We start from the raw sequence: 12,993 nt of genomic DNA on the forward strand, positions 1-12,993 counted from the left end.
AACTACTTATTTAAAATGAGCAGAATCAAAACTTGTTTAGTGTTAAATCAACTTAAATGTGGTAAAACCATTAGGTTAACAATGTATTTATGTTGGGATAACATGAAGTAATTGTGTGTAACCCAGCATGTCTTACAGTGTTCCAAACTTAAGAAATTCAGTGCATTAATAAGAAAATAAAGTTGTTGTTTTTTACCAATGTGAGGGGTGATATTGGTTAATAGCTATTGGTTAAATAATTTTTTTAAACTAAAATAGTGCTGAGACACATCGACTTCCAGTAATATGAAAAAACAAACACTTGTTGTCAATGGCTGCCAGCTTTCAACATTCTTCAAAATATCTTCTTTTGTGTTCAACAGAAGAAACCCAGATAGATTTTGACCAAGTGAACAGTGAGTTTATGATGACCGAAATGTAATTTTTGTGTGAACTAACCCTTTAATAAGAACTTCATCCAATAAGTCATGCAATTAAATATAGGGCTGCTCAGCACACTCGCACAATCAGTGACAGCAGCGTATGAAAGTTGCGTGACATTTGATGAACGTGTGCATGAATACAGCGAGCCGTGGCTGTTAATCCAGCAGAGCTGACCTTCTCCAGTTTCTGAGCAGCGCCGTGTGTGGAGAAGATTACAGACTCCACGACTCCCTCACACAAAAAGCTCATCTGGGGCCGCCATCAGCCAAACAGCTCCGCTTATCAAAGATTACATTTACACGCCATCTAGAACGGCTTCATTTCAGGCAAACTGGACGTTCCCAAAAGCCTCGGCCAGAAATTTCTGACAGCGCAGAGACTGGAGCAACTCAGCACATTTAGTAGGCCAGGCTCATTGGAAATATGTGCCTCAAACTACATTTCTGCAAAACGTAAAAATTCATTGCTCCGGGTTCATTTTGTTGCTTGTTTCAGGTGACAAATTCACTTGAGGGTGCTGTCTAATTTTTGCACACCTGAAATATGTTACTTGGGATACGTTTTGTTGTACGTTTTAGACGACAAATCCACCGTAGGGTTCTGTCTAAATTTTTTTAAAATCTGAAATACGTTACTTAGTGTAGGTTTTGTTGTATGTTTCAGATGACAAATCCACTAGAGGGTGCTGTCTGCATTTTTTCAAATCTGAAATACATTACTTAGGGTACAGTTTGTTGTACGTTTCAGATGAAAAATCCACTAGAGTGGATCAGTATTATTACTGGTCTATAAATCACTAAATGGCCTAGGACCTCAATACATTACAGATATGCTCACTGAATACAAACCCAACAGATCACTCAGATCATTAGGATCATATAAACTAGAAGTTCCAAGAGTTCAGTCAAAGCAGGGTGAATCAGCTTTCAGCTACTATGCCCCCCGCTGCTGGAATCAGCTTCCAGAAATGATCAGATGTGCTCCAACATTAGGCACATTCAAATCAAGACTGAAAACACATCTGTTTAGCTGTGCCTTTACTGAATGAGCACTGTGCTGCGTCCGACAGATCGCACTATTATGTTTTTCTCTTCTTCTTCATACTTTTATATCACATTTTACCTGTTTTTATGGGTTTTTTTACTCATTTTTATTATTTGTTTTTATTTTTATTTTACTTGTTTCTTTTATTCTTGTTTATGTAAAGCACTTTGAATTGCCACTGTGTATGAAATGTGCTATATAAATAAACTTGCCTTGCCTAGAGGGCGCTGTCTACATTTTTACGAATCTGAAATGCGTTACTTAGTATAGGTTTTGTTGTACGTTTCAAATGACAAATCCACTAAAGGGCGCTATCTGCATTTTTTCGAATCTGAAATACATTACTTAGGGTACAGTTTGTTGTACGTTTCAGATGAAAAATCCACTAGAGGGCGCTGTCTGCATTTTTGAGAATCTGAATAGCGTTACTTAGTGTAGGTTTTGTTGTACGCTTCAAATGACAAATCCACTAGAGGGCGCTGTCTGCATTTTTTCGAATCTGCAATACATTACTTAGGGTATGTTTTGTTGTATGTTTCAGATGACAAATCTACTAAAGGGCGCTGTCTGCATTTTTGCAAATTTGAAATACTTTACTCAGGGTATGTTTTGTTGTACATTTCAGATGACAAATCCACTAAAGGGCACTGTCTACATTTTAGCCAATCTGAAATACGTTACTTAGGGTATGTTTTGTTGTACGTTTCAGATGACAAATCCTCTAGAGGGTGCTGTCTACATTTTTACAAATCTAAAATACATTACTTTAAGGTGCAGTAGGTGATCTCCCAAAATGCTAACCGCTTAGCATATTATCTTTGGACAGCGGGGAGGGACTGTGATTCAAAGCCACACCTCCTGAAATCGTGAACGCGCGCACCACATCACAACAGCAGACAACCCACTAGTTAATGTCATTCGCCAGTAAGAAATGTAACAGTTAGTGTTTGGCCAGCGGCGTGCAGGAATTTCATTTATTACTAAGCCACACTTACATGCTATTTCAGAGCGAATATTCAGAGTAGCATGGTGAACAGTATAGGCAGGCTGTCATTGTTCAAAAATGACCCAATGTGAATATAAAAGCAACTAAATAAAATAAAATTAATTTAAATTAAATTTAAATTAAATTAAACTAAATAAAAATCTGATGCTGTCAAAGGTCACTTGTGAAACTAAAAATAATCACATCAATCTTCGCTTGGAGATTTCAGTGGCTGAACAACACATCTGTGCATATAACCCATTCATAATACAAAACAGTCTAACATAAGCTTAGCCTGACTAAAATAATTTTAAAGCAGAACATTACCTGTCTAACAGTAATACTTCAGCCATGGTGTCGTCCTTCCTCCAGTGTGCAAAAGTAACACCAATATTGATTCAGGATTTTTAAAAGTTTCAATTCAGCAGTTGATTTCACCGCGTCTGTGATTGTCTCATGTGCACGTGTCGTGAACGCGCGGCGCTCATGCAGGCGGGCACACTCGAATGGCGGATCTGCATGACCAGAGATGCGCAGAAGCCCAAATCTACATTTGTTGACAGACAGTTTGAGCTACTTATCGGAATTATGGTAGATGTCGGCCCGACAATATTTAATTGGATGAACATTTTTTAGTTTAATGCCTTACCCAGAATATAAAAATACATATAAACACATTTAGATCATTTACTTTAATCAGTACTATCAGACTGTGAAGATACTTTCAACCAGCACAACAAAAAATATTTCTGAAGACAATCACCTACTGCACCTTTGAGGTATGTTTTGTTGTACATTTTATATGACAAATCCTCTAAAGAACGCTTACATTTTTGTGAATCTGAAATACGTTACTTGGGGTACGTTTTATGGTATGTTTCTGATGACAAATCCACTAGAGGAAGCTGCCTACAGGGCTCGACAGTGAGACCATTTCGCTTGCATTTGCGACTAAAAATAGACGTGTGTGAACTGAAAATTTGTTTATCCACACATGTTCAATTTTTGATTGATGACTTAATTCACTCGGCCACAGTAAAACAACATGCTCTTCACACTAATTTATGGTATATTACGTTGGAAATCTATTGTGACTGTTGCACATCCTGAAGCGATCAACAGCACATCTCTACTCCTTTATTTACTTCATGTCAAGAGATCATTACATTGTTTTGAATACGTTCCTAAGCAATGCAAGGCATCGAATGGCGCGGCGTGTCGCACATCGTGCGACCCTCAAAGAAAACATCTCAAATTCGGCAATGGATGGCATATCGTAGCACATCTAGTGAGACACCCAATTCAACATTAGCGGTTCCCACACACACTTTACCAGGGCAGCCTTGTTCTGTGTTCACAAGAAACTGAGAACACTCTGCCACAGACTCACATGCTCTGCATGTGTAACCCTTCTGCATGGAAGTCGGGTGCTCTACCAAGGAGGCTAAAGACCATGGCCTCTAGAGTCTGTCGCTAGAGCACCTTTAGAGGTCAGAGGAGTGAGGTTTACCTGCACAGCACACACTAGCTGGCCTCTGTGACACTCACCCCCCTAAACCTCACTCCCATCCGGGTCACGGCACCAATGTAACCCCGCCGGTCCTACGCCAACCAACCCGCTCTGAGCTGGTATCGAACCGGCGACCTTCCGCATAGGAGTCAGTTGCTCTACCAAGGAGGCTAAAGACCATGGCCACCTTTAGAGGTCAGAGGAGTGAGGCTTACCTGCACAGCACATACTAGCTGGCCTCCGTTACACATGCAGACGCACAGAGGCACGCTGGATACAGAACTGCTGTTCTGACTTTTGTAGTAGCTTTGAGAACAACGCAAGGACATGCAGAAAAGAAAAGCTATTTACTAAATAGACTGATCCAGCTCATTATTTTAGGTGACAATACATCCTCTTTTCCCAGACATGTCAGAAATTCCGCTTTTGCTTTGTATATTAATTGTATTTGTTTTTGCACTAATTTACGCGCTAACTTTGGCCGGTGCATCTCAATCTAAGCAGCACCAGCAGAGAAATTTTTTATGTTTTTTGTTGTTCACATGTTTCTTATATTTTTCTTCTAGAGAAAGTCATTTATTCAAGTTTGGCTGGATTTAAATAAACAAACAATCAAATAAATAAATACATAAAAAAATACTGATGAGGTCATTATTATCCTGCTTAAGATTTTTTTTTTCCGATTGGCAACAGAACAAACCCGTTTACCCTAATTGACCTAGTTAAATATTTAAATTGCACTTTAAGCTGAATACTAGTTAGTACTGTCATCATAGCAAAGAGAAAAGTTTAAAAATATTAGAGATGAGCTATTTAATATGACAGCGTTTTAGTGCTAAGTCGTAATATTACGAGAAATTAAAGTAGAAATTTCGAAAATAATGTTGAAATAATATGAGGACAAAATTCAAATATTACGCGAATAAAGACAAAATATTTCAACCTATTATCAAAATATTTAATCTTATATCACTACTGTCATAAGATTTTAACTTAGCTCTCATAATATTTTGGCTTCATTCGCATAACATTTTGACTATTCTCGTAACATTTTGACTTTATTCTTGTAACATTTCGACTTCATTCTCGTAAAATTTCGACTTTATTTCTAAAATATTATGGCTTTATTCTCGTAACTTTAGTTTTTTCCACAAGACACTAAAACGCTCTCGTAAGTTAAACTTTTATTTTTAATAATAATAATTAAATATTTTTAATAATAATTTTGTCTTTGAATTTAATGATAACATTTAATCAATTGCATATTTATATATATATATATATATATATATATATATATATATATATATATATATATATATATATAAAATAAAGCATTGCTTCATCAATAGAGAGACGGTCACCAATGGCTGTGGGTGGAAATGTCAAATTGGCCAGATTGGTTTTATAATTGCTAGGATGCGACTTAATCCGACCAATGCAATGAACCGTAAACGACACATTTTTTGTCCAAATAGACACTTGAGTTGGTCAGTAGGTGGTTGACGTATGCTAATTGGCAGCCGTTATCAATGGGAGAAATTCAAAGCGGCTTCAGTCACGCACTGCGGTCCAGGCCTCAAAAGAGCGAGATATTCAATCTGAGCGCTGATTCCCTGAACCCCGGCTCATCCGCGGCAGCAGCGGTCGCACCTCAGCGATTAGGATCAGAGCCTCTTCCTTTTTCCTTTGTGCTCCAGGGCTTTCGTCTTTTAACGCTTTATTTGAATCTAATCAGGGGGAAAGCAGGGAAGCATGTTTTGTCTATTGAGGATCCTGGAGTGGCAGGAATGCGGGGGGAACGGGAAGAATTAGAAAGGGGGATGACAAACCACCCAGAGCTGAAAAAGGAAGCCATCAACTCTCTCGTGCTCATCAACTCATCTCTGGTGTGAAGCGCACACGGACACAGGAGTAAAAAATGACCCCTGGATGGGTTTATTTATCACATCTGCATAGAATTTGAATTGAGAAGGTCTTTTAAACTGGATGTTCGGAATTCTTAAAATTCTAATTTAAGAATCATGATTCCAAAATGCGAATTCAAATTACGGAATGCGGATTCTAAAATTCAAATTCAATTTCAAAAGTAAATCAGGCAAAAGGGATTGTTTCTAGACATGTTCCCATAACAAAACAAAAAAAGTATTATCATGTAATAAATGTAATGTCATGTAAAATGGCATTCAAACTCACAATATTAGCATTTAACACTGAATAAAGCACACGAGGTGTACCTGAGGAGATCATTGTCAGTTTATCCAGTTGTTCAGCTGCAAAAAAATTGAAGCCATTTCTAAAATATACGTTTCAGGTGTTGGTTATGACAAAAACTCCTAGTAATATGAAAATATTCCTTCTAGCGCGTGCTGTTACTTTTATATAAAACACGACTTAAATCAGCCTTAAATCAGCATTTAGGCTTGATAGTCAGATCCCGTTGGTCCTCAATCTGGCAACTTGCGCTTGTGTGTGTTTTGATCCAGGAGTGCAATACCTAGTTCAACCACAGGGTGTCAAATTACATACTGCACCTTTAAAAGTTTACATAACATAGACCCTTTGTCCCTTCTCCTGGGTTTTCCTTGCAAACTAATCAGGAACAAGTATGAACAACGACTCTTCTGCCTGTTGACTTTACTATGTATGTATATTACCATATGTATAGTTATGTTTTGTGTCAGGCATTTTATGTTGTCTTTGTATTTTTGTTTTGTGTATGTCTAAAAAAAAAAAAAAAAAAACATGAACGAAAAAAAAAACTTGCGCTTATGTGTGTTTTGATCCAGGAGTGCAATACCTAGTTCAACCACAGGGTGTCAAACTCAGATACTGCACCTTTAACAGTTTACACAACAGTATTTTACAGCAATACATAAGAAATGATTTATAAATGTCTACTGATTATCAAATTAGAGATTTAGGATGTTTTTGAAGGATCATGTGACACTGAAGACAGACGAAAAATTCATTCATTAATTCAGTCATTAATCTCTTCATTTTCCTTCGGCTTAGTCCCTTGCTTATCAGGGGTTGCCACAGTGGAATGAACTGCCAACTTATCCAGCATATGTTTTACACAGCCGATGCCCTTCCAGCTGCAACCCAGTACAGGAAAACACCCATACACGCTCATGCACACACACACATACACTATGAACAATTCAGTTTATTCAACTCACCTATGTGTTTGGACTGTGGGGGAAACCGGAACACCCGGAGGAAACCCATGAGAACATGAGAACAACATGCAAACTCCACACAGAAATGCCAACTGACCCAGCCGGGACTCGACTCAGCGACCTTCTTGCTGTGAGGCGACAGTGCTAACCACTGAGCCACAAAGTCGCCCCACTGAAAATTTAGTTTGCATTTTTTCCCCCTTTTTTATTTATTTAAGTAGTCAAAAAAATTAATCGGCATAACTAGCAACACAACATAAATATAAACATAGGGCTTTAACATTGTGTGCATATAAACAAAGACAAAAAATTAAATAAAATGAAGACAACATCAGTACAAGCAAAACCTGACAGCATCATTTTGTCCACTTACAGTTACACTTGGCTTTGGAAATAATTTATGAAAGGACGCCACATGGCAGTGAACTTGGACCCGGAACGATTTAAACGGAATCTTATTCTTTCCAAACTAAGGAAATTCAACACATCATTGGCCCACTGTTTAAAAGAAGAGGGAAATGATTGCTTCCAATTGATTAGAATCAAGCGTCTTGCTAGGAGAGAAGTAAAGGCAATGCAGTCCAATTCACTTTTTGACAAATTGTTATTTTCATATACAATACTAAAGATAGCAGTTAAGAGATTTGAACAAACATCTTTACAAAATATTCTGGAGTAAGATAAACAAATATTTGACCTAAACACAGATAAACTGGGACATGACCAAAACATATGGGCTAATGTAGCAGGGGACTGCTTGCATCTTGTACAGATGGGGTCAACAGAGAAATACATCCTTGCCAGCTTGGCCGTGGAAAGATGAAGTCTATGTACCACTTTAAATTGAATAAGGCACAAATAGAGCATCTATAGATTCTATGTATAGCCTCATTCCAGTCCTCGTCTGTCAAACTAATATTAAGGTCTAGGTGCCAGGAGTCTCTTTGTGTAGATCTAGAATGATGCAAGCTTACTATATAAACCTGAAATGGTTCTACTTTGTTCTGCGTCATCAGGAAAAAGTTGATCAATAGGATTTTGTTTAGGGAGGGCAGGAAAAGAGGGAAAATTCTTACGTGTAAAGTCAAGCACCTGCAGATATCTGAAAAAGTGGGCTTTGGGATTTTTAAACTGGGATTAGTAGTTTTGCATTTTTAAAACAAATTCAAATTGAATCTAAATAATATTTCACACTGATTTTACTGACTGCCTGTATTTTTATTAAATAAATGCAGCAGGGGGGGGGAGAATCAAAGTTTTAAGAGACTTTAATTGTACATTTTTGCAATGTATAACTGCTGAAAGTATAGCTTTTACACACAACTTTTACTTTTATTATGAATATTATACAAACGTCATTTATTAGGCCTTCATATTATTTAAATTAAAATTAAATTGCACAGAAGTGTTTAAATATATATATTCAACTTCATTCATTTTCTTGTCGGCTGAGTCCCTTTATTAATCCGGGGTCGCCACAGCGGAATGAACCGCCAACTTATCCAGCAAGTTTTTTATGCAGCGAATGCCCTTCCAGCTGCAACCCATCTCTGGGAAACATCCACACACACATTCACACACACACTTATACACTACGGATTTAGCCTAGCCAATTCACCTGTACCGCATGTCTTTGGACTGTGGGGGAAACCGGAGCACCCGGAGGAAACCCACGCGAAGGCAGGGAGAACATGCAAACTCCACACAGAAACGCCAACTGAGCCGAGGTTCGAACCAGCGACCTTCTTGCTTTGAGGCGACAGCACTACCTACTGCGCCACTGCCTCGCCCCATATTCAACTAATTATACAGTAAAAAACAACAACATGAAAAAATATACTGTAGTAATTCATAGTAAATACTATAGTGTTTTACTGTAGTATACTATGCAAACATACTATAGTGTTACTATAGTATGTTTGTAAATACAAACATACTATAGTAAAGTGTATTATATTGTAAATTAAACTACTTACAACCAAGGGCTGTGCAATTAATTCAAAATCCGTTTTCGATTTTGGCTTCTCACGATTATGAAAAACCTTTAATCGAGATAAACGATTATTGCATCATATACCGCTTCTTTTCCAGTTGTACACACTTGTTGCTCTGCAAAGCTCAGTTCCATGTGAAAATGACTAAAAGCATGTACTGTAATGTAACGTCTGCAGCTCGTGATGCGCATCATTCATATTTTTGAAAGTGTGAAAGAGCATATGCTGTTGTGTGTGTGTGTGTGCGCGCCGTGCTTAGCTCAGAGCGCAGTGTTAAGTTATTATTCATATTAACCCTCATTTGTGTAAAAAGCAAACAAGTTGAGCATCAAAAGACACGTGAAAGAGAAACCATATCAGAGCCGCACTATTCTTAAAGAGACAGCGCACAATATTCCTGCTGCTGCATGTTTTTATTATTAATCCAACAACAAAAGGGGAAAATCCCTCACTGCTCTTGGCTGAAGGATATTTTAGCTGAAGTTTTTTTTTGTAAAGTGAAGATGCTTAAAGCACAGTTAAAACATAACAGATTTAATAACTCATTTCTAGTAACTGATTTCTTATGTATTTGCTATGATGACAGCACATTATATTTTACTACATATTTTTCAAGATACTATTATTCAGCTTAACCTCTTCAGACCCTGCGGCCATTACAATGGACATCACATGACATCCCATTTTTCTGAAATTCGGAACATAATTCAGGTCTGAAGGGGTTAAAGTGACATTCAAAGCCTTAATTAGTGTAATTATGCAAGTCATCAAATAACAGTAGTTTCTTCTGCAGATAATCTATATATATATGCAAGCTTACATATATATATATTTAAGTTTATATATATATATATATATATATATATATATATATATATATATATATATATATATATATATATATATATATATATATATATATACAGAGTTTATAATATATATATAATATATATAGGAAATTTTCACAGTATGTCTGATAATATTTTTTCTTCTAGAAAAACTCATATTTTTTTATTTTGGCTAGAATAAAAGCAGTTTTAAATTTTCTTTTTTTTACTATTTTTGGGACAAAATTATTAGCCCCTTTAAGCTAATTTTTTTTCGATAGTCTACAGAACAAACCATCGTTATAGAATAACTTGCCTAATTACCCTAACCTGCCTAGTTCACCTTATTAACCTAGTTAAGTCTTTAAATGTCACTTTAAGCTGTATAGAAGTGTCTTGAAAAATATTATTTACTGTTATCATGACAAAGATAAAATGAATCAGTTATTAGTCTGAGTGTGTGTGTGTGTGTATATACACACACATGCACACGCACACACACACACACGCACGCACACACACACACACACACACACACACACACACACACACACACACACACACACACACACACACACACACACACACACACACACACACACACACACACACACACACACACACACACACACACACACACACACACACACACACACACACACACACACACACACACACACACACACACACACACACACACACATATATATATAGCTTAAAGGGCCTAATAATATTGAGCTTCAGAATATTAAAAACTGCTTTTATTCTAGCCGAAATAAAACAAATAAGCCTTTCTCCAGAAGAAAAAATATTATAGGAAATACTGTAAAACAAATCCTCTGTTAAACTTTATTTGGGAAATATTTATGTATTAAAAAAATTCACAGAAGGGCGAATAAGTTTGACTTCAACCAACAATCGTTCTGAATAATCGTGATTACAATTATGACCAAAATAATCGTGATTAGGATTTTTCCCATAATCGAGCAGCCCTACTACAACCCTTTATTAATGAAATCTACAGCATACTGTAGTATTAAATAGTGAATTGATGCACTGTAATAAATACTGTAGTATAATTGAGTGTTACCTACAGTAAACTGTGGTGTGTTGTAGAGTAATACACCTTATAGTTGTAGAAAAGTACAGTATTGGGTCATTGATATTACTGTAGTTGTTGTTGTATGACCATAATAACAACAGAATATTCACAACAGATTATTCCAAGTATCTTCCTATAGCGTGGTTTAAAAATACCATAGTATTTACTAGAAATTACTATAGTATTTTTTCATATGTGCAGGAATAGAACAATAATACATATAGATTAAAATGGACTGTTCATCATATTTATTGGGATGTACTAATGTTTGTACCATGGTTTGTAATCTTTTCAATTCAATTGTATGGACAGAAGTGTTCAAATATGTATTAAACAAATATGTTTCTATTATTATTATTATCACTGCAATTTTACATTCAGTGATGCATCGCTTATTTAATCCCGGTTTACTCTCTAGAACCAGAAAGAAAGCCAGTTTTGAAATTGCCAGGGTTGCCACAGTAACAGTGCCCACATGACAGACAATCACTGGACTAAACAAATCAGCTGAATTGACAAAGTGGCGCATTCAGCAGGCTCCGCTTTATTTGTCTTACTCACCGACCGGCATGGTTTTCCCATGAATCTTGTCTGTCCAGCCGGCGTAATATCTCAGGGTCTTAATGCTGCCGTCCAGATCGACAAAGAACGCATGCAGGAAAGGTTTGCCAGTGTCCTTCGACTCTAAAGTCTAAAAACAAAAGAAAAAGCATCGAGTTTAACTTACTCAAAGCAATTCTGAGATCATAAAAGCATACAGTTATCATTTTTATAAGCAATCTGTTTCAAATAGACGTTTTTATTGGGAATTTTCAAAAAACGTTCTCATTTTGAGAGCCACAAATTTAATACAAAACAACTTGTTTTTTTTTTTATGTGCATCGAAGGATGCCAAGATTTTTAATGCGCATTGGGAGTTTTTAGGTCCAGAAATTAAACAATAACACAAATAATAAATGTAGCTGCCCTCGAACCATAAAACAATGTCAATGTGAAGGGGAAAAAAGGAGGCTGGTAAGACAACGGATCTCTGTGCATGCTTAAAGGGATAGTTCACTCAAAAATGAAGCATTTACTTTGGTTTTTTTAAACCTTTATGAGTTTATTTCTTTAGCTGAACGCATGGGAAGATATTTTAGTGAATGCTGGAATGCCACTGACTTCCATAGTATGAAATAAAACAATAGGAAAGCCAAGCAATCAGCATTTTTCAAAATATCTTCTTTTGTGTTCAACAGAAAATAAATACAAGGTAAAGATGAGTAAATGATGACTTTTTATTTTATCTGACTTCCATAGTAGGAAATTAAAAAACACTAAGGAAGCCAAGAAATCAGCATTTTTCTAAATATCTTCTTTTGTGTTCAACAGAAGGGAGAAACCCAAATAGGAGCAAGTGAAAGTTGAGTAAATGATGACTTTTAATTTGATTTATCCCATCAAAAACAGCATATTACCCTTACACAATGACCCCATTACAGTTTTTAAGCAGCTTTTAGGTGCAGAAATAAAACAATAACACAAATAATAAATGTAGCTGCCCTCGCACAATTTAACAATGTCAATGTGAAGGGGAAAAAAAGGAGGCTGGTAAGACAACGGATCTCTGTGCATGCTTAAAGGGATAGTTCACTCAAAAATGAAGCATTTACTGTGGGTTTTAGACCTTTAGGAGTTTATTTCTTCAGCTGAACGCATGAGAAGATATTTTAGTGAATGCTGGAATGCCATTGACTTCCATAGTATGAAATAAAACACTAGGAAATCAGCAATCAGCATTTTTCAAAATATCTTCTTTTGTGTTCAACAGAAAATAAATACAAGGTAAAGATGAGCAAATGATGACTTTTCATTTGATCTATCCCTTTAAAAACAGCATATTACCCTTATACAATGACCCCATTACAGTTTTAAGCAGTTTTTAGG

At 36.4% G+C, this 12,993-nt stretch overlaps 2 protein-coding genes and 1 long non-coding RNA gene across 5 annotated transcripts in view; 2 read left to right on the top strand and 1 right to left on the bottom strand.

Annotated features, from left to right (window-relative positions):
* Positions 1-12,993, top strand: part of pcsk6 (proprotein convertase subtilisin/kexin type 6) — an 884,625-nt gene that overhangs the window by 738,157 nt on the left and 133,475 nt on the right. The window lies entirely within an intron of this gene.
* aldh1a3 (aldehyde dehydrogenase 1 family, member A3) overlaps positions 1-12,993 on the bottom strand; it is an 87,336-nt gene that overhangs the window by 60,103 nt on the left and 14,240 nt on the right. For all 3 annotated transcript variants that reach the window (XR_015494945.1, XR_015494946.1, NM_001044745.1), the window contains 1 exon segment: positions 11,629-11,758. Coding sequence is in view for 1 of the 3 variants with exons in the window: in NM_001044745.1 (NP_001038210.1) it covers positions 11,629-11,758 (130 nt within the window). In the remaining 2 variants the exon portion in view is untranslated.
* Positions 195-2,245, top strand: LOC147843024 (uncharacterized). The gene is made up of 3 exons (XR_015496663.1): positions 195-1,105; positions 1,775-2,069; positions 2,153-2,245. It is a non-coding gene; the product is annotated as an uncharacterized LOC147843024 (long non-coding RNA).

Source organism: Danio rerio, chromosome 7, assembly GCF_052040795.2.
Source record: "Danio rerio strain M-AB ecotype USA chromosome 7, GRCz13ab, whole genome shotgun sequence".
Taxonomy (NCBI): domain Eukaryota; kingdom Metazoa; phylum Chordata; class Actinopteri; order Cypriniformes; family Danionidae; genus Danio; species Danio rerio.